This window comes from Leptonotus elevatus, chromosome 14, assembly GCF_054856555.1.
Source record: "Leptonotus elevatus isolate MCC_2025b chromosome 14, RoL_Lele_1.0, whole genome shotgun sequence".
In the NCBI taxonomy this organism is placed as follows: domain Eukaryota; kingdom Metazoa; phylum Chordata; class Actinopteri; order Syngnathiformes; family Syngnathidae; genus Leptonotus; species Leptonotus elevatus.
This window is the reverse complement of record NC_141252.1, coordinates 15,704,868-15,728,166: the sequence shown is the minus strand read 5'-3', so window position 1 is coordinate 15,728,166 and position 23,299 is coordinate 15,704,868. Positions and strand designations below refer to the sequence as shown.

The 23,299-nt window shown below is 40.2% G+C and overlaps 1 protein-coding gene across 1 annotated transcript in view; it reads right to left on the bottom strand.

Annotated features, from left to right (window-relative positions):
• crybg1a (crystallin beta-gamma domain containing 1a) overlaps window positions 1–23,299 on the bottom strand; it is a 50,378-nt gene that overhangs the window by 8,339 nt on the left and 18,740 nt on the right. The window contains exons 2-7 of the mRNA XM_086094447.1: window positions 14,057–14,198; window positions 10,175–11,529; window positions 7,192–8,225; window positions 916–6,611; window positions 649–687; window positions 430–548 (exon numbers count right to left, since the gene is read on the bottom strand). Coding sequence (XP_085950573.1) covers window positions 430–548; window positions 649–687; window positions 916–6,611; window positions 7,192–8,225; window positions 10,175–11,529; window positions 14,057–14,198 — 8,385 coding nt within the window. The remainder of the gene's footprint in view (window positions 1–429; window positions 549–648; window positions 688–915; window positions 6,612–7,191; window positions 8,226–10,174; window positions 11,530–14,056; window positions 14,199–23,299) is intronic.

Here is a 23,299-nt window from a genome sequence, read left to right as displayed (position 1 = left end):
TTTGGAAAAATCTCTGCACATTAACCCCAAGCCCGAAAACCAATATTTAATACCCGTGACCTTCGTCCCCGCAGGCAGTTGACACTACATTAAAACCGGCATCATTGTCTAAAGGATATTGCCATGTAGGCTCATGAAAACCATATAACCATTTTCAGGAAGAATGTTTTTTGTTTTTATCAGTTCGAACATTACTAAATAAGGATTTACAAATCAATGTATACTGTTTTTATTTACGTTTTACACAATGTCCTAATTTCACTGGAATTTAGGTTTGTATTTGATTAATTAGTTTATCCTAGTAGATGTGCCAAGTAATAAACTAAAAGTAACTCACACAATAACACAACAAAGTAAAAGTAACTCACATAATGAGCACAACTGGCTTAATAAATCCACAAGTACTTAAGGCCAGTAATGTCTGCTTACCATCCTCTGATGACTCGCACCAAGATGACAGGAGAGAGTTTCATTTGTGTGGCATCCTCGACGTCACTGCAGACTTCATAGACTTCACCATCGAACTTGTCGTGTTCGTGTATGAAAAGCTTGACGGGGACACACAGGTGATGTTACAATCTGAGGTGGCGACGCTGCTTTAATTTGGTGTAAAAAATAAATGTGTATTCAAGTAACATTCACTTGTACCTTTCCAGGTCTTTTGTGGAACCCTTTAACAGCCGGCGTCTGCAACAAATGTTAAATAGCTCAGTTTACATTTCGGTAAACTCAAACATAATATATATGTAAAATACATTTGTTGTTATTTACATGGTTTAAATTTGATACAACAACAAAAAGGCTAATAAGGTCTACAGTACTGTAATATAAAAGTCTTGGATGCATCTTTCCCTCGTTTGTTTCATACTGAAGCAATTGGAGTCAAGAACCTCATTGAAATAATCAAATGCCTACCTTAAAGTTTTTCTTTGGAGGATTCTTTGGGATGTATTTGGTGGGTGGAGGTAGCTCAGCATTATTGACTTTAGGCGTGAAAGCCTCGTCCATAGTACAAGGTCCGTCCGGATTCTGCTTGGTTTCAGGTGCCTTTGCGGAGTCCCTCTCAGACTTTTCTCTGTCCTCAAGGTTTTCCCGTGAAAGTTTAGGCGGTTTGATTTGTGAAACCAAAGGCAGAGAAGAGGAGGAGGGGGAGGGGCTAATTGTTGCTTCACAGGCGGCATCTTTGCTCCCACCCACTGTATCGCTCCTTGTCACACCCTTCATATCTGGTTCATGCTCAGGAAAGGTTGCATCAACTATTTCCTGCTTTCCAAGCGAGGGCAACTTTTCTCTGTCCTCAAGGTTTTCCCGTGAAAGTTTAGGCAGTTTGATTTGTGAAACCAAGGGCAGAGAAGAGGGGGAGGGGCTAATTGTTGATTCACAGGCGGCATCTTTGTTACCACCCACTGTATCGCTCCTTGTCACACCCTTCATATCTGGTTCATGCTCAGGAAAGGTTGCATCAACTATTTCCTGCTTTCCAAGCGAGGGCAACTTTTCTCTGTCCTCAAGGTTTTCCCGTGAAAGTTTAGGCGGTTTGATTTGTGAAACCAAGGGCAGAGAAGAGGGGGAGGGGCTAATTGTTGATTCACAGGCGGCATCTTTGTTACCACCCACTGTATCGCTCCTTGTCACACCCTTCATATCTGGTTCATGCTCAGGAAAGGTTGCATCAACTATTTCCTGCTTTCCAAGCGAGGGCAACTTTTCTCTGTCCTCAAGGTTTTCCCGTGAAAGTTTAGGCGGTTTGATTTGTGAAACCAAGGGCAGAGAAGAGGGGGAGGGGCTAATTGTTGATTCACAGGCGGCATCTTTGTTACCACCCACTGTATCGCTCCTTGTCACACCCTTCATATCTGGTTCATGCTCAGGAAAGGTTGCATCAACTATTTCCTGCTTTCCAAGCGAGGGCAACTTTTCTCTGTCCTCAAGGTTTTCCCGTGAAAGTTTAGGCGGTTTGATTTGTGAAACCAAGGGCAGAGAAGAGGGGGAGGGGCTAATTGTTGATTCACAGGCGGCATCTTTGTTACCACCCACTGTATCGCTCCTTGTCACACCCTTCATATCTGGTTCATGCTCAGGAAAGGTTGCATCAACTATTTCCTGCTTTCCAAGCGAGGGCAACTTTTCTCTGTCCTCAAGGTTTTCCCGTGAAAGTTTAGGCGGTTTGATTTGTGAAACCAAGGGCAGAGAAGAGGGGGAGGGGCTAATTGTTGATTCACAGGCGGCATCTTTGTTACCACCCACTGTATCGCTCCTTGTCACACCCTTCATATCTGGTTCATGCTCAGGAAAGGTTGCATCAACTATTTCCTGCTTTCCAAGCGAGGGCAACTTTTCTCTGTCCTCAAGGTTTTCCCGTGAAAGTTTAGGCGGTTTGATTTGTGAAACCAAGGGCAGAGAAGAGGGGGAGGGGGAGGGGCTAATTGTTGATTCACAGGCGGCATCTTTGCTACCACCCACTGTATCGCTCCTTGTCACACCCTTCATATCTGGTTCATGCTCAGGAAAGGTTGCATCAACTATTTCCTGCTTTCCAAGCGAGGGCAACTTTTCTCTGTCCTCAAGGTTTTCCCGTGAAAGTTTAGGCGGTTTGATTTGTGAAACCAAGGGCAAAGAAGAGGGGGAGGGGCTAATTGTTGATTCACAGGCGGCATCTTTGCTACCACCCACTGTATCGCTCCTTGTCACACCCTTCATATCTGGTTCATGCTCAGGAAAGGTTGCATCAACTATTTCCTGCTTTCCAAGCGAGGGCAACTTTTCTCTGTCCTCAAGGTTTTCCCGTGAAAGTTTAGGCGGTTTGATTTGTGAAACCAAGGGCAGAGAAGAGGGGGAGGGGCTAATTGTTGATTCACAGGCGGCATCTTTGTTACCACCCACTGTATCGCTCCTTGTCACACCCTTCATATCTGGTTCATGCTCAGGAAAGGTTGCATCAACTATTTCCTGCTTTCCAAGCGAGGGCAACTTTTCTCTGTCCTCAAGGTTTTCCCGTGAAAGTTTAGGCGGTTTGATTTGTGAAACCAAGGGCAGAGAAGAGGGGGAGGGGGAGGGGCTAATTGTTGATTCACAGGCGGCATCTTTGCTACCACCCACTGTATCGCTCCTTGTCACACCCTTCATATCTGGTTCATGCTCAGGAAAGGTTGCATCAACTATTTCCTGCTTTCCAAGAGAGGGCAACTTTTCTCCGTCCTCAAGGTTTTCCCGTGAAAGTTTAGGCGGTTTGATTTGTGAAACCAAGGGCAGAGAAGAGGGGGAGGGGCTAATTGGTTGTAAAGATGCCCCCAGTGAATCAGCACCCACAGTATCGCTCCTTGTCACACCTTTCATATCTGGTTCATGCTCAGGAAAGGTTGCATCAACTATTTCCTGCTTTCCAAGCAAGGGCACATTTTTCTGTTGTTTGGATGAAATGTTATTTTGGTCAGCGGCTGCTTCCTTATTGCTCTTCTTACTGGACCGAGGGTAACTCAGCAAGCTTGTGAGAATGGATATCCTTTCTAATCGGGATGATGGCTTTCCAGGCCCCTCTGCATTGTTCTGATCATTGTTTGGCTCGTCTTTGACTTCAGGTTTTCCTTTTTCCTCAAGCAATTCCCTTTGGTCTTTACATGTGGATGTGGAATCCACCGGTTTTTCCATGGTCCGCCCTTGCCTGTTAGCTGCTTCTTGTTTTAACATCATTGCTGGAGATGGGTCTGTAAAACCTTTGCCTTTCTTTCTCAAGCCAAACTGGAATTCATCGGGATCAAATGTTTTCTCAAAATGATGCTCCCTGATAGTTGGCATAGCAAAAGGGGGAGATGGAGACTTCTTCTGAGGGTGCTCCTTAGGAGGCTCCGAGAAGGGAATACCGCCTGCTTTAATTCTCCTGATGAAATCCTCAAACTCGTCAGGTTCAAGTGATTCGTCTTCGCTGGCCGAAGCGTCTGGTTTCCTTCTGTTGTCCTTTTTCGTTTTGGGATGATGTTCCACGTCTAAATAGCTAGATGGCGACTCATTCTTCAGCTGAACACCTGCAGGGGGACCCAACAATTTCACTTTAATGGGAAGAGGGGAGACAATATTAGGTGGTGGTTTTATTGGTTGTTGGGAAGTAGTCAGGTTTTTGGCTTCTTTATTGGTTTGTAGTTGATGCGATTTATTTTTCTTTTCTTTGGTTTCTTCGGCATTCTGATCAGATAAACCACCAGTGGCAATGCCTTTTTGTTCTTGGTCCTTCATCTGACTGGGCTTTAACTTTTGCGTCGGAGGAATCATTTGCTCATCTTTTTGTTTAGGTACTCTTTTCATAACTTCTTTCAAGTTTTCATTTTTGTTTATATCAATCTTACCGGTGTTTCCTTTGCTTGTGGACAAGTTGGAAGGCATTTCAGAATCTTCGGCTGTGTTCTCGGCCATTAACATTTTGGCTTCACTTTCTTGGTTAACTTTTAACATTTTGCAATCTGTGTACTGAGGAGTGTTTTCATCCTTTTTATTAATCTCCTCATGATCAGATCTGATGCTAACAGAGCACTCTTGCTTTTGGAAATGAACACTAGATTCAGCACTGTCAATTAGATGCTCAACTTCATTATCATTTGTGGCAGCTAATGCTTCTTCTTCCAAACGTTTGATTGGAGAATCATGTGTTTCTGTCTGAGAACTCAGAGTCGCCGATTTGTCAGAAAGTTGGCTTTCCAGTGCCTTTTCTGCATTTAATGCGTTTGCAGGATCAGCAGTTTCTCCAACATCCTTAAGTTTTTCTCCAACAGGCTTCAGGTTTTCTTGGTTAATAACTTCAGAGTTGGAACTCTTGTGTGAACTATTATTGTCTAAACTTGTTATTGGTGAAGCATTTGTTTCACCATCTTTAGTAAATTCCCCTGTCTTTATTTCGTTTTGATTCCCTGTCAGTAACTGACAACTGTGTTTGTCCTGAATTTCATTGCTGCTCCTAGTTACCCCATCCTGAGTTAGAGGTTGCTGAGATTCCTTAGCTGCACTTGTCGTATATTCTTTCAAAGAATCCTTCATAGCTTCTTGGGAATCCAACACCTTGGTTGTACTTCCACAGACTGCAGTTATTTTTTCTGCTTTCTGTGCTTCACTCTTGTTCTTTTCTATGTGTGTGTTCACACTTTGTATTTCCTCTTTTGCAGCCAGCAGTGATTTTTCATTTTCTGATGTTGGCGGGGTTGATTCATTTGGCTTGGTGATGTCTTTCTCTGCTTTGCTCTCTGTGCTTAATGCCTTGAGCTTCCCAATGCAGTTGTTGCCCATCACTGCTGTGTCATTCAGCTTTTCACTTGACTTTGATTCTCTTTCCGCTTCATTAGATTCTTGTACTTGTGAAAGAGGCTCTTTGTCCAGCTGACTTTCAACATTTTTGGGTGCTTCATAAACAGCTTCATTCTCTGCGTCCATTGACTCTGTTGGTTTCCTGCCAACCTCCTCTTTACTTGTAGCCTCCCCTGTAGCATTTTTTATTGAATCTATGGCCAGTGCAGATGGAAACGTATTTTCAGGAATTGTATTTGTAATTTTTTTCTCAATCATTTCAGAATCCTTCATTTCATCAGCCGTGTTTAAAGAAATTGAAGGTGTTGCTGAAACGACCCTTTTCGGCCCCGAATCATGGTCTTTTGAAACAGATTCAATTGAAGGTACATTTGCATTTTCTTTAGCTGCTTCAGTGGAAGCGCCTTCCTGGTGAGAGGGTGAAAGGTTGTCACATTGAAGGATGTCACCCAAGGCCGTGCTCACAGAACTATCTATTACACAACCGTGAGCCGCATTAACACTCTGAGCCACAACTACTGATTCCTCTTCTGGAACGCCTTTTTCCAGTTTTGTGTCATTTGTGAGCTGGACTGTCTCTGACAATACCTCGTCCTTTACATTCTCTGTTTGCAGTTCTGGTGCAGCGCTGTCCCCTTTGAGATGAGATGCATTTTTTGTTGAAGGCTCCAGTATTGGTTGCAGGCATTCATGCTCTTCTACATGCCTATTAGTCTCACAACTGGGTACCTCCTTGGCCAGTGGTACATCAGCTATTGCATCTTTTACTGGTTTAACGTTGTGCTCAAGTTTTACAGCAACCATGTTGTCATTTTCTTTAGTTATTTGAGACTTTGAAATGTTTCCTTTAGGACTAATGAGGGCCTCTTCAAACCCGTGTGGCTCTCTCGTTTTCTCTTTGGTTTCACTGGCACAAGAATGATTTGGGAGTGTCACGCTGTGTTGTTGTTCCTTGTGAGAAACAGATTCAACATGAAAAGCGCCCACAGCAGTACTGTCTTGAGCTGCCTCAACGTCTGCGGGTTTGACAGCTGTGTCTGTACTACTCTTTGGATGTAAACTGTCCTCTTTAGGTATTGGTATGTTTGACAAATCATCGCTTGAAGTGTGTAGATTTTTCCTGGATTTAATATTGGTGAAGCTCCTCTGGCTTCTTGTCGGGAGTTTGCTTGGAGATGACGGAACAGATGTCTTTAGTGGCATCTTCAGGTTTTGTTTGTTTTCTTCCTTATCTTGGCTGGTGACAACTGGAGGGTCAGTCTCCTCATGGCGTTGTCTTGTTTTAAAGATGTGACTCAATGGCTTTAATGATGGGATGCCTCCTGTTGGGCACAAACACACATAGAAATCATATAACATGACATGCTCCAACTTTTCCCCAAATTTCAGGAACAGATACATATATTTCAGTAACTATCTTGAGTTAGGAAAATAAAGAAATTTGCAGTTTTGACTGCTAGGTATAACTATTAGCCTTTTAACAACACATACAGTATACTGCGTGTGTATGTTGTGTTGGACATTTCAAATCGAATCAGATTACACATATGCAGGCATTCAAGAAGTCATGTCAGGTGAAAGAGCACACAAACAGTTGTGCACCCGAGCTAGCATTTCTCCTCATCGGGACTTGAATCTTATCGTGAGCCTTAGGTTCTAAATCCCAAATCTTTACAGGGGAGCTAAGGCCACCCCAAAGGAGAGCTGGTTCAATATAGAGGACCTATAGCAAGTTTTTTTTCTGTAAGGTTTTTTCTGTAGCAAATAAATATCATGGACATGTAGTCTAACAATCAATCCAAATCAATCCTATTTATCCTATGAATCCTATCCACTTTTTATATAAAGCCAATTTGTAAGGAACAGGAAACGTAAGGACTCTATCACGAGAGTTTTTATTACCTTTTTTGGGACTTCCAGGGGGAGGAGGAGTCTCGCGAGGAGCTCTTTCCACATGTGCTGCTCCTTGCTGGTCTGGGCACTTCTGGACTTGTTTGTGTCTGCCTGAGTCTATTTGAGGAGAGCTGACTTTTCTGTAGTTTGTTTCACTCGTTTTAGTCATGTCATTGTTTGACTTTTTAGTTGGAGATGAAACAGGCAGCCGGCTCTTTGATATTACAGAAAAATGCTTATCCTGATGGGACTGTCCTTTTTTAAGTTCCTCTTCCACTCCATTTACTAAGTTAATATGCTCAATAGCATCATCAATATCATTTGTTTTTTCTTTCACAGGCAATGGCCGGCATAATGCCTTAGTAGGAGAAATGTCAGCTGAGCGAGTGTTTACTCTCTTTTCTTCCTCAGAACTCAGTTTCCTGACACATTTGGTCGTCGATGCTGAAGATTTCAAACATTCATTAGCAAGTCTCGGGCTTTTCTGTAGTTTGGAAATAGCTGAAGAGCCATCAGCTTCTGTTGTTTTATCTGTCGAAACCAGTGATTTGATATCACCATCTGATATATGCCTTTTGGGGATTTTAGACATTGTGAGACCACTGGTGGATTTGTCTTTTAGTGGTGTTATCGTAGACACGGTTTTCTCATTGCTTTGTTGCTTTAGTGGCGTTAGATCACTGGATGTTGTAACTTTAATGTCCTCCGTAGAGCCCTTTGCTTTTGTTGCCACATTTTTGGCCTTGCCTCCTGCTGCTGTTGCCGAGGGTCTTGCTATGCTCCCAATGGTACGCCGGTTTTCAGTTGCTACTTTAACTCCCGTTTTAGAGGCCGTTGCCTGGTTTGTCCCAGTGCCTCTTATTCCAGATACTCCAGTATGTAGTTTCGATCTGTGCATTTCAGGGCTTGCAGGGAAATCCTCAATTTCAGATGTTTGAGAGAGAGTATTTTGTTGAATTAAAAGTTCAGAGGAGTTCCTGTCTTCAGTTTCATCATACGGCGTGACTGACGTAGTGTCTGCATGTCTGCTTTGCTGTAGCAATCTGGAAAGAAAGACAAAAGAATACATGAGTAGATACATAAGGACATAAACACAATAAATTCATAAATTTTTGGGAGGTTTTATATTATATATTGGAAAAACAATTTTGCAGTTTGTCATAAAGTGTTGTTCATTGTAAACATTAAGGGGATTTTAACTCATGAATGACAACAATGGCACCTGTTAAACCCCAAATCAATGGCTGCCATGATAATAATAATTGATTTGTTATTGTAGAGTAAACATCTACAATTTAGTTTTCCTGACTTTTTTGCAATTGTCATTTCTCTTGTCAGTTTAGATCACTGATATCTATCTCAAACAGCTTTGATAAATGATCTATCTGTTGAGCTTAATCAATGAAAAATAACTTAAGAAGGTTGTTCAACACGATTTAGGAAGCCTTTTTTTCTTTTGGTGAAAGTGCCAGACTAGCCCACAAATCTTTGGATATTTCAAGAAAATCAGCAAACTCTTTAAGGGGAAGTCAACCCCAAATTTTTCTTTACAATAATATGTTCACACGACATTCTGATTAATATTGTGTTTGTGGAATACAATTTAAGCAACAAAATCCACCCGTTTTTTTATTCTTCTGCAGCCAGTGACACTTCCTGTCAACTGAAAACGACATCACAGTTGCACAGGGCTCAGGTAACAACCAATCACGTTTCTCCTGTTTTCTTAGTTTGGTCATGTGACGTTTACAAGCTGAGCTGTGATCCATTAGTTAAGCATTAAGCTGTATTTCAGTCACCCTTGACCAATCTTGCAAGGTGACCCGCTTGCAATGGACTCAGAAATACATGAATGCTAATTTTCAAAGAGTTCATTTACTAACTCTTGAATGAACAAAGCTGGGACTGCTATGGGTATGAAGGGAGAAAAGTCATGGTATGACTAGGGGACATCTAGCATCTCCTGACCTCATCATAATGTTTCAGATCCTGTGTAGCACCCCTAAAAAGAAAATCTATGAAGGTTGATTCCTCCAAACAGCAACTCCAGGAGGCAATTATTACGCCCTATACAGTACAAAATACTGTATTTACTATATGAATATGCTTTGTATATAGAGTACACAAATGTCACTATACACTTTATTTTATTTTATTTGCCTCAAAAATGTGGGCTCTGCCGTAAGAGCACTTTCTCGACCAATAGTTAACCATGCGTTCTCTCCTTGGCGGTTGGCTAAGTCTTTATTAAACTGCAAAAATAACAAGCGAGTGCACCCTGCAGCGGGGGCCTCACGTCATTTGATGGACCGATGAGCGAGTAACTAACATGATGAATAATTGTGATTAATAATCGGCATTACATTATTGATCAAAATAGTCGAATATCATCATTTTTGCCATAATTGTGCAGCCCAAGTAAAAGTGTTATAAATCAAAGGAAACTAAGGCCACAGGTGTAAAATTAATCCAAGAAGAGAAGAAAGCAGGAAAAAAAGATGTCATGAATGGGGCCAACTCGTAAAAAATTTGACACATCTCCGTGATCACTATCACTGTAATCTTAAATCATCTAACAAAAATAAATGATTTTTGTTGTTGATGTTAATTTCTGGTGTACAAAACAGTTAGTAGTGCTTTTGGTGCATAAATATGCATATTTTATTTGCATTTATTTTAGGAATGCAGAATTATGATTATATGATATTATGAAGGAATGGTGACAATTTTCACTCAAGTTGCAAAGTATGAGCGTTATGGCTAGGTAATTTTGTGAGACATTATAAGCTTGAACTGTTTTTAAAATGTCATCTCACTGTATAATTTAGACACCCACAATATAAATATTTCAGCGCCTCTATTGTCCTCCTCTAGTACAATAGCACATGGGAATCCTAAGATCAGGTTGCACGAAGGCTAAACTTCACCTGCTTTCTTTATCTCCATTCAAAAGGGGCTTTTCAAACAGAAACCATAAAATGTAGATACTCACAGGTTCTTCCTTGTCTGCTCAGAAGTCTTTGAACTGGAATCTGCGGCGTCTTCCTCTCCCACTTGTTTGTTGTTCCTTTCCAAACTTAGCTCTGGGCTACCGTGCACTTCATGGGCCACATCCTTGGGCTTTGAAGGCAGATTCACAGTCTTGCGTGTAACGCAAGTTTCTTTTGACCCTTGTTTCTCCTTAAGGGGGTGTTTCTCTGAGTCCGTGCCAGTGTCAGGCTCCTCCGACTGCCGTAAAGTAATTTGCAAATCCCAGGTAGTTGGTGCAGAGGAGGACACGTCTGGCAAGTTGCTCGTGGTGTCTGTACTCCCCGGAGTAATCGACTCATCCTCAGGAAATACTGTGGCAAGTACGGCTAGCACGGGAGGCGAAAGTGGCACGAAACACTCCTCTTCCGTCACCCTATCCTCTCTCATGTCCTCCCTCCCATTTCTCTCCTCCTCTCCCAGGTGAGTGTCGACTAATATGGCTTTGAAGAGTTGAGTAGGAGATTCACCAGGTGGTATTTCGTCTCTTTCCGGTGAATGGCATTGTGCAGAATTTTTCCTGCCAACATCAGGAGGACCCTCCTGAGTTGAAATGAGGTTAGTTGCGGCTAAATGAGAGCCCAATGTTATTCCCGTGATGGTCGTGCTGTGGACATTTCCTCTAACTTTAACTGATGTTTTTGTTGTCGCTAAGCTTATAGAAGTTAAGTTTGGTGACTTTGGAGGCGCAGCATGGTTGGGAAAGGGAATTTCAAGTGTCGACTGCTTGGATGGGGAATCAACACCACGGGCAGTCGAGCTTTCTGCCTTCTTCACTGTGATGTCCTCCAAATTCATATGCAACCGTTTGCTCAATTCCTCCACCACTGACTCGGTAAATCCTAGCTCTGAATTTAATTCAGAACATGGTAAAACGGTGCTTGAAAAGTCCAGAGAAGTGGGGGTCACATTCCCTGAATTCCATGGACTACCGGCGGTGCTCACCCTGCACACAGGAACCTCCCTCACACTGCTACAGCCGCTGCTGTTGGAGTCTGCAAATGGAATATCTGCATCAGTCAATAAAGAGACCACACTCGAGGCACTGGGGCTGGAGCTTTGGCTGAGGGTGTCCCCATTATCAACTCCTGCTCGGGCTTCGGTCTCTGTCGGCTTGTCATGTTTTCGGGAGGGAGTAGGAGTCTTTAAGCCATCTTCCTGGTTAAGCAGGGATGAATGTGGAGACAAGGGCGACGCTGGGGAACTTGGACAACTTGCATTGACTGAAGTATCTGAAGTGCGGCTGCTTCGGCTCCTCCTCTTCTTGGGGCTGAAGAAGTGACTGAGACGATCCAACACACCCCTTTTCTCCTCTGAGTTCTGACAAAAGGACAGACAAGATTCAGACACTTGATATATGTCCATGTGGTGACAGAAGCTACACACCCATGTTGTTTCTTAGATTCCTATGTCACTTAGCCAAAAGCAAACATTCAAGATTTAAATAACTCTGAATTACGGGTTCACCTGCTAATTTGAAAAACACCGAGATATTTTACACAACCGCATTTTCAATGTTAAAGTTTAAGTAATATTCCAAAAATCTGTAAACAATTTACAATAATAACTAATTATACTGCTCTTTGTATTTTGGATACATTTTCTCCCAGATAGACATCTCAACATCCAAAGACAATAACTAAGCTGAGATGAATAATTAACTCAGTGGATATAAATAAAAAACTGGACGCAGAGATCAAACGTTGTCGTCTGACCAAATTAAGGAAACAATCCCAATCTAATAAAATCCAAATCTAACACAAAAGATATACGAGGCGCCCTCACATTGATCATACTGAGAAGTATTTTAATGCATGTTTTCTCTCTGTGGTGCAAAATGTTAAAGTGCAGTTCTACAAACTAAACTGAAAGTACTTTCACTCTGTTGTAATGTAATATCTTTCATTAAGATGTTTTTCACAACTAAACATTATTATCTGAGTAATGATACAGTTTATATAGTTTATGCTTCTTTTCAATTTAGTGCAGAGTACTGTTAGTGGCAACAGCTGTGACTGAAATATAACCTGCACAAGTGTAGGTCAATGAGTTGACAACATTTTAAAACCTAATGCAAAACTTATAATCACACTTGTGACTGTGATCCATATTATACAAAACCCAAATGAGGACCGTGAAAGAAGAAAACAATACATACCATTTGACTATCTGTAATGGTTCTTTGCAGATTAAGGTGAAATAAATGTAAAAAGTACAGACAATCTCCTTTAGAATAATCCCCAAAGCAGCTGTCATAGGAACCATCTCAGTATGTAGTACGAGTTAGTCCTGCCCCGTACGAGTGACAACAAGCAGCACTGGTGGCTTGTGTCTTGAGGGCATGGCTATTTGCATTAGCAGCAACACTGGAAGTGTTGATGAAAATGACGGCTCACATGACAAACAAGCAATTTACGGGACGATAAAATTGAAAGGGCATGGAAAAGAGTGAAACCCCATCCTTCTAAACGGACTTCACTATATTTAGTCTGTATTCCACAAGAAATATAAGTGTCACATCTACAGATGCTCTTGCTCTTTAAACAGTGAATTCAAACACCAATAATTTGTTTTGTTTTTGTTTTGATCTTTTTGGAATAAAAAACAAAACAAAACATAACATAACAAAAACCCTTCAACACATTTAACAGTGTCATATGTTACCACTATTTGACTAAATAAACAGTGTCTTTTGGCTGGGCTTCCAGTTCACGTTTAAACAAAATAAAACAGACATCGGTGTAGCCTCTGTTAGATCTTAAATTAAAAAAAAATCATTAAGATTGGTCAATTTAAGATCGGTGGAGATTTAATATCATGTGCTTTATGTTCCACTTCTTTATCTGTCTGCCAAATATCAACACACTCACAATAACACTAAAACTCGCACTCACACTCTCATACGCACACATACACATTATCTTCTGAATGAAAGTACTGTAATTCAAAGTTCTAACTCAAGCTTGAGTGGAATTAAAAGTTGAAAATTGAGCCTTCTTCATTAACAACAGCAATGCAGAGGTGGGAGAAGGTGGGCAAGCAGGTTTGTCAGGTTCCGTAAAATAGCCCAGGGATAATGGCATCCCACGGGATAATGCTCATATTGTCTTGCCCTAGATACTGTCGACTTGTCTGACATGCTAGCTTGCGACACCTGCAGGCAGAATTGAGTTCAGACTAAACTCTAAATGTGATGATAAGAATCAGGAATAAAAAAATATGTGGTGAAAAGTAATTGTAACCAATTTGACAGATATTAACTCCTAACCTATTAACTGAATTACAGGCCAATTGTATGCAGTAATAATGCACTAATTTGAGTCAGTAGACCAAAAATGTTATGGAAAACATGTCCTGGTCAGATGCACATGAGTCAAGCCAATATAGCAGTAATGCGATCAATTCTACATTATATAATTTATCATTAGTAACCCTGTCTTGAAGGTGCCATGATTGTAATGGAGGCCACGGCAGATAGGAGGAGTTAAACTGGTCTGGGTTTCTCTTATGTCTACAAGTGGTTGACCAAAATGTTAGAAACAATAGGGTAATTTGTAAAATTCCAGTTGAACTTGTCAAGCTGTCTATAGCATCTATATTTGATCACTTCTGGTTTTACTACATTGGTGACGTTGCTAATTACAAGAGCAGTGCATCTTATTGAATGCTTTATCAGAAAAGTAAGCTTGTAAATAAATAAGTATAATGTTTCACCTAAAATTAAGAGGACCCCAGTTAAATATCCTAGTATGTCTTAAACCAAACCTGAAACAATGCAAATTACATCAGGTATCAGAACAGAAATAGAACTTGCACACAGGTTTTGTGTTCATGTATTAACGCTGACCTTGAAGTGCTTGGATGGTGAAGTGGGACTTCCATGTTGATTCATGTTGAGGGAGATCATGGACTTGGTGTCAGAATGAATGTCCCAGTCCGATTCAGTCCGGAATGAGCATTCTGTCGAAACACTCATCTGGTCGTAGCTCCTGGAAAAGCGAGGCGGGAAACAGAAAGGGGAGTGTTTGAGGTGGGTAGGGAGGGGTGGTCGTGGGGGCAAAAGGATATGAGGTCATTAGCTTTTTTTTTCCCTCTCATTGTTCAATGTCTCTTTACAAAAGATTTCACTTGGGTTGTGCTGCTATTATACGTGCCACTGAATAATGATGTTCTCTATGACAAAAGTCAGTGTTCCAAGGCGCACTGATATGAAATTCTTTTAACTACACTTGTGTGTTGCCTTTGAGGTGAGTTTAAATGAAGACAACTAAACACAGAGATACAATATGACACTTGGCGGGCAACGTGCGTTCAAAGTAGGGTACCATGTTCGCAGAGCAATTAGAGGGCCTTTGCGGATTCTGGCTCGTGTGTGAGGTATGAGGAGCGTTTATGTGCTGCTGGAGATACTCTTACCGCAAAGTATGGACATAAATATTACACCACAATAAAATCAAACGAAAGATTTGCTCAATTTGCACTCTACTAAATTGTTGTGCTAAATGAAAACAACACATAAAACATACTAATGTGTAAAAGCATTGCTGTATATCTGCATTCATTTTGGATTAAGTATACTTGGAACCAAATAAGGAAAAAAAGCCTTTATCAGAGCTGAGACAGGATTCAGCAATAATGTGTTTTCTCCACAAGGGGGCAGAGGCAGATTGTTTTTCATTGACCCATGAGCAGTTTGCCCTTTGATTGAGTGCCAGGACTGACCGACAATCGTCCTGAAGATGAGTTCCTATCACCAAGCAGTTAATATGCAAACACAAAAAACTTTCAATCAAGTTTCTCCTTTGTTTTGCACATCATATCAAAAGTGATATATCATATTTACATTCTTCGCAGGGCTTGAGCTGCTGAGGGAAATTACATCACCTGACCTCCATGTGGCTCATGAAATGGATGGCACAAGAACCCAGACCTTTTTCAAACTATCTGTGAGCCAGACCCTCTCTTGGGCTCACAGTCTGATCTCTGACCACACAAATGTTTTCTCTGGACGAATGGAAAAAACATTCCACAGACAGTTCCAAATACTTACAGCAAGTTGTTGTACTTCTATCGATTTGGTCTACAGTAACTGATTAATGTCTCTTAAAGTACAACTGCAAACACACGTAAAGTCATTGTGTTGAGTACAATGTGGTCAATGGTCATTATTATGCGTCTTCCACGGCGTGGGCTGATGAAACCTGTAGCTGATTATTGCCTCAGCGTCTGATGTTACAGTGTCCGTCTGTAGATATCTTCAGCATGTGAAATTATTGATAGCTTAGCGTGGGATTTCACATGTTGGAGTGTCATGTGATCTCTGCAATAACATGGATGTGCTCTTGGGTGTCACAGCGAGTTTTGTATTTATTTAGCACAGGTGTTGAATCATGTATTTAATAACAAAACAAAAAAAGAAACAAAAATGTGTGGGCCCTGATTTAACCTTACTGATGGTCAACCAATGAAGAAGCTGCCTGATCTTGATGTATTATATATCATTTAACATTAAGGCACTGCAGTCTAAGTCTGAACGTTATAAATATTAGAAACAAGATCACATGGTGGGGTCAACTAGATTTGAATCAATTTTAAAATATGAGGGGAAGGCGTACCTTTGACACTGATGGATTAAGTCAAGTCTATATTTCCAAAGAGTTAGTGAGACTTGTGGAAAGGAACATTTGGTCATCCATCCATCCATCCATTTTCTGTACCGCTTGTCCTCACAAGGGTCGCGGGGTTGCTGGAGCCTATCCCAGCTGGCTTCGGGCAGTAGGCGGGGTACACCCTGAACTGGTTGCCAGCCAATTGCAGGGCACACAGAGACGAACAACCATACTCACAATCACACCTATGGACAATTTGGAGTGTCCAATTCACCTGCCATGCATGTTTTTGGAATGTGGGAGGAAACCGGAGTACCCGGAGAAAACCCACGCAAGCACGGGGAGAACATGCAAACTCCACCCAGGAAGGCCGAAGCCCGGACTTGATCTCACAACCTTTGCACTGGGAGGCGGTCGTGCTAACCAGTCAGCCACCGTGCCGCCTCATTTGGTCATTCTTAACGTAAAACTAGAGTCTGAGTGTCCCGATTTCAAATCAGCTCCTGTTCTTGTTTAAACGCATTTGGGTGAAATCTAGCTTTCTGTCAACACCAGCACAGACCAGCTCCAACTTGTCTGAACTTTGTCATTGCACAGCAGACCAAAAGTATTCTTGTTACGATACAGTACAAGAAAACTTCATATGTAATGTTCACTGGACTGGCACTGATGCACAAAGGTACCTTTTCATAGAATTCCATACGACAAAGGTCTAAATTGAACAACAGCAAGTGAAACAAGGAAGGAAGGTCAGTGCACCGTATGTATGACATCATGTTGCAAACATTGCATGCATGGAAGACAAGGGCCAACTACAAAAGACTAATAAAGGATATAGCAATTCTTCTCCATAACAGTTTTTTTTTTGGTGCAATATATTAAACAACTGTGGGATAATTCTACAAAGTAATTTATTTTGATTATGTAGAAATGGCATCTACGGTATATTATTGTTCAGCTATCAAACTGTGATTTATAAATGTGTGCGCGCACACACACGCACGCACTTATATAATTGTGAGGACATCCATATATATAATACATTTCCTAGCCCCTTCACCTAACCCCAACCATCAAAAATGATTGCCTACCCCCAATTCCTTACCCTAACCTCAACCATAACCCAATTCAAACCTAAACTCTAAAACTGTTAGTTAAAGACGTATTTTGCTCCTCACAATGTGGTATGTCCAAGTAATATATATATACACACATACATATACACCCCCCCCCCACACACACACACACCCACACACACACACACACACACACACACAATGAGTCATCCATGCCATTATTGAGTTTATGACACATAGAATGTAATTTACAAATATTTTGTGTACATGCAACATTATGAAGAACGAGGCAAGGGTTTTCTACTTAAAAAAAAGACACACGAATGTAAAATCAACTGCTTAAAGTTGTATTTTTTTTAAAGCGTATTTGAACTATTGTACTTTCAATCATGATTGTTTTTCTTGCAATAATTGAGGATGTCAGCTGTACATAAAACTCTACTGCCATGTAGCACAACCAACAATAAAGAGCTGTCAACAACTCCTCATCTTGCGATTATAAACAGGCAATCTAAACAAACATTAATTGAGTGTCACAAGCACACTAACAGCCAATCTAGATCCTCTGCATACATTTGAGCAAGACAGCGGAACCTTATCATATTATCTCTCATAAGGGTATATGACTGTTATAACATATAAGTAATATATCAAGTATGTATACTAGAGAAACATGCAATTGTAGCTGTGAACAAAGGGGCGTTACAATCTGTCAGGTCAATGAGTAAAGGCCAATATCCATCAATGAAGGTCGCGAGAGGCCATGATTTAAAAAAGAGAAAAATCTAGAATCAATGCAAAGCTTGTAATCTTTGCACTTATTTGCATGTTGACGCAGAAGTGAGAGATCCTTCTATCTAATTGCAAAACAATTTATATGACTAAACTTCCTGATTTGCTTGTGATAAGAGGAAAACAGGCACCAATATGTCTGATAACACAAGTCCTCAGTGTTTGTTTAGAAAGAGCAACTGTGTTTGGGAGTGCTTGGAAAATGACAGTTTGCCAGATGTTGGGTGTGTCTGAAACGCTCCACAGACTGCAGGCACTTCACTTCCCTTGGAACAGAAACTGCAATACATCAAAAACTGTGCTGCCAGGATCCTGATGGGGGTGCGCAGATTTGACCACATCACCCCCATCCTGAAATCACTGCATTGGCTCCCGGTGTCCCTCAGAATAGAATACAAGGTTTCCCTCCTCACCCATCAGTATATTCACTGTTATGCCCTACAATACTTCAAAGAACTCCTCACACCAAAGACCTCCTCACAAACCCTCCGTTCTACATCCTCAAACCTCCTTCAAGCCCCCAAAACCAAGCTCTGCACTATGGGCGATCAGGCCTTTTTCTCAGTGCCTCCGAGGCTGTGGAATGCTCTTCCTGACTGCCTGAGGGCTCCACAGCCTACTGACACTTTTAAACGGGCTCTTAAAACTTTTCTTTATGCAAAAGCTTTTTGTTAGACTTTTTTACTCTGTAACACTTTGAGATTGTTGAAATATAAATTGCATTACAAACAAAATTAATAATAATAATTATTATTAACTAATATAGTAACCAACAGGAGAGCGGAAACTGGGCCTAAGTGTTTGAACAGAAAAAACAAGCAAACAAAACAAAAAAAGACATTGTTTTTACAACTGTAAATCTAACATCCCAGCCGTATACAGTATGTATACCACTTGCAGGTGACCCTATGGTTGTTAATATTGTACACGGCATTTGTTCTATTTCCTTGACCTCTTCTATCCCACTTACGCCACATAACCACTTATGCTATGTATTTATATTTATTTCATAGCTTTGACTTATCGGCCCCCTCTGAATATTTAACATACTTGATTATGAATAAAGCTGGGGCCTCGTTCCTCCTTTTGACTGGTTATGCAAATGATTATCGCAAGGGATTGCGTTAGGGTTTCCCTAATTGTTTTCAAATTACTCAAATTAGAAATTTGGTTCCTCACTACTAAAATAGATCATATCAATAACATAAACATATATTGTACATAAATGAATGAATGATAACACAACAGGCATGCAGTTCTTATAACAAACAAGAATTTAAAAGACGATTAACAAGAAATTGTGAGCCTGCTCGAGCAGTACTTACCCATACCCCATTTTGGGTCCACACAAGTTTTGGACACATTGATTTGCCATAATCAATTTTCATCTTCACACTAAATATTGCAATTGCTGACATTTTGTCAGTCGTTTGACACAAGCAAACGAGGAATTATAATAATTATGAGATGTAAAGTCGAAATATTTGATAGGGTTGCATACTCTTTTGCAAAGCTTTGTAAGCGTTTTTTTCAATTGTGAAATCTAATATTCTGACATTCCTTTAACAATAAGACCTTTCTTCTGCTACTAAAAATGTTCTGGCCTAATCCCATTTGGACTGTGTAAAAAAAAAACCACTCCTTTAACAAGCCCAGACCCAGAGGTATGTTTGTCTGATAACTTTGTCATTCCAAGTGTGAGAATATGAAGTGCACACCTTCAAATTCAGGAAGAGCATATGTTACAGGACCTACATTTTAAAGAGGCTACAAGCTTTGCTAGATGGTGAAAACATCATGACCAAAAATCTTCAAAGTTTTGGTGAATTCTGCATTTCTGCAAAATGGTAGGTAGTCTATATTCAAAAATCTATTATTTGAATGTTTTCCCAACCATCTCAAAGGTCAAAGCTATTTTTAAAACATACAAAGCAGAAAAAGGTTCTCATCGCTGTGTGCTACTCAAAAATGAGCCAATGATCCAACAGATTTCTAAGAACAACTGCTTGGCACCTTGATGATGTAACAAATTCCAGTAGAGCTACTTCAAGTGAAAACAAACATTTCTTCTGTAGGTTTCTTGTTTTCTGATCCTGCTGCACAGTTCTCTATGCAGGGCACTCCGATCTTCTGGAACATTTGCACCAGATGGTTGCCTGAAATAACCCATCAATATCCCTAACTCACCCTTGTGCCTAAAGATGATCTGTCACTGAGCATTAAGGTCAGAAAGGCCTTAAGCATATGCATCCTGTGAAGTGAAGACTATGCTAGAAAAGTACTTATCTGAACCTATTTCACCTGCACAGGAACAAGCATTTCAAAGAAAGGTATGTGGTGATAACAGCAATAAAAGGTTAAATACACTCACAATGTAACTTGATAAGAAAAGCATGAGAGTCATACTTTCTGTTTCAGGTTAGAAACACCTCCACCAATGTCACATTTCACAACCTGCTCCATGGAGTGGTGTCCATTCATCACAATTTAAGTGAGAATATCGTTTTCTCTCAATCAGCCCCATCTTTTCAAACCTTTTCTAATTGCTGTACAAGTCTAAACACATTTGTAAATAAAGCCTAAAATGCGTAAATGCTCCCCACCCAAAGAAAATAATAAATCAACATGTCATTTTAACAGGGGACTTGCTTTTTTACAATAAATTGTACTTTTACACATTTGAGAAATATTTTAGTATGTGGAAAAGTTGAATATGAGACATTTAAGTTCTGCGAGACAATTTCTGCAGAAAGAGAAAAGATAGATCAACTGGAAGATGGCCCATTGCTGTTTCCTGACTAAACATTTGACAACAAAAACAGCTATTTATTGTAAATAATCCAGTGATTGCTAGGGACTGGTAAAAAATAGAACCAGCTGATGCATTTTAATGTTCACTAAAGGTAAATGTATAACAACCTGTGTAAAACACAGAATACTGAGCACTTAAATGACATAAATGAAGGAGGATTATATTACATGCGGTGTAATGACTTAAAATTGTCTAATTGTCTTTAAATTGGTTTCAACATATAAATGTAGTTTTTAATTGGATTTTAAAGGACAAAATGTTGTTTTTAATTGGAATTTAAAGGACAAAATTTTGTTTTTGGCTTCTTTGCACATCATGATTTATTGCTATGTCCTGGAGATTTTGCTGTTCGGCTATTCAAAATTACAAGCACAATGATATGGGAGCCATTTTGCTCAAGCTTGGAGTACAATACTGTCGAGGTCATATACAGTACATATTACAAACCACTTGACAGTAAGTGTTTGGGTCTGCACCCGTACACACTGCACAGTGACAGCCGTGTGTTCACACCTGCCAGAGTAAACTGTACCAGGACGGCAAACAAACGACAATTCAGCTTAACCGAGCCAAGCAAGGCAGTTTTGAAAACACGCATGATATTATTTGCTGAGCACAATAACAATGAGAGCATGGGTGCACTAGTGATTGGTATTTTCTTATTGAAAGGTTGCTAACACAAGTTTGCTAAATACAGAGCTTAACTAACTAGCCAGGTGTAGGCACAAAAACAAATGCTCACTCCTTTCGGACAAAAGAAAACTGAGACAGCAGAGCAATGCGGAGATCCCGATCTGCATACCCTGTAGCAGCAAAACCTCTCAAGTGTACTAAAGGTGAAGGAATATGATAAAATATCTAAAAACACAACATTAGAAGTAAAGTATTAATACACCGTTTCATTTTAAAAGGCACTACATTTCAGCATTATAATTTTATTATGCTCTAAAATCTTAAATAAGCCGACCTAAGTTCACCCTAATAAAGACTTGATGAATGAGCTGGCATGAAATGATGTGTGTGGCACTCGGCTTCCTCCATTATGCACATGTTCAAGCCCCATTTTCGCTTCAAAGCGCACTAGGTGTTATTTGGCTGCTAGTGCCTTGAGGATTGGCTTCTGGTAAGTGGCTGCATTATTTGGGTCATAAAATGGAGCTTCTTCATATCAATCACAGTCTAGCAGAAACATGAGTTTCTCCAGAAATTCAGTGGACCCCCGCAATGCCCGCATACTCGCTGTTTGATACTCGTGGATTCACGTATTTGCAGGTATTTTTTTCTCCCCAATTAAAAAAAATAATTTTATTTTTTTTGGGCACATTGAATGTTTACCTACATTTGTTTTTGAATATTTTTGTTGTTTAAAATTGTGAGTTTTTGTTTTTTCCCGGTGCATTTCAATGGGTGTCAAATATACGTATGTGAATTTTCAGTTTGCAGGCCCTATCCCGCATGAAAAACACGAGCCCACTGTATCTAGAGAATAAAGACTGTGTCCCAGTGCACGAAAGCAGGGGCAAATCAGTTCCTTAAAATATTTTGGATGCATCAGAACATCACCAACAGCATCAATTATTCAACATCAGTGACCTCTGACCTCACAAATGATCTTGATTATGGAGGGAAAGAAATCTCATGAAACCACCCAAATCTTTCAAAACCATTACAATATAACTGATAAGTAATCTCCATCTCATAAATTGGGTCACTCGAAGCACGATGTGAAAACAAAAAGCAACATGTTTTTCTTTGAATCAGACCTTAACAGTTTGTGCTCAGAAGGAACCACTTGTAATTTGGAATGTGAATGATTTATAACTTTTGTTTTACACACAGTAACCTGCATTTGTAGTTGCCGTGGGGCACATTGTTTACTAACAGTGCAGTATACAAAAGAATTCCAGCACACGAGGAAGTTTCCCCTCACTGACTTGTTTTCCAATCTAGCTCATAAGACTAAAGAAGAATCATTGAACAGTTTTAAATATAGAACATTTTTCAATGTAGGAAGAATATCTACCTGTGTGTATTGTTACATTATCTGTTTGTGTGTGTTGCAGCAGTGTTTGTATGTGAATATTTATTATTTTGAGATAAATAAGTACCTATACTTCGAGTTGAACCCTTAGGGCTGCATCATGCGATATACTCTGCTGACAAACATTGATACAATATAAAAAGATTAGTATTAGGAATGTGCTAATGGCTAATTAATGGTCAGCGATTCGCTAACATTACTGCGTTTTTTTAGGTAGATAATTTTGAATTAAAAGTATGAATGGTTGTCAGGTGAAGATGAAGGCAATGAGAAAAGGCCAGAGATGTCTATGCAAACCTCGGGTGCGCTCATGATTAAATGACACATTATTAATATTACTAATTACCCATTCGGTTCACAAACTGGCAGAAAAACAAACAAAAGAAAGTGTACAAAGAGGAGTGGACATTCGGCAAACATGCTAACACGGTTAACAAGTGCACTGTCATCGTGGCATGTGGCGTTATGAATCCCACTAGCTTTCACGGCAGAACACACCTCCTTGAAATATAATCGGCTGTGGGACAAGAACTCCCAGTTTTTGGCTTGCATCTTTAATTTAGCCGTGTGCTGTAGTCTACAACTAAACTATACTAACACAGTAGTAATGTCAGGAATGCATAAGCTATTTATATGAAAAGCACTTGAGAAACGCATAAAAATTTTCCTGATCAAAAAAAAAAAAGTAAGTATGAGGGGGCCTTCTTGTGCCACGTGACATGTATTTTTACGTCACTGCCCATACAACTTCATTGAGCAG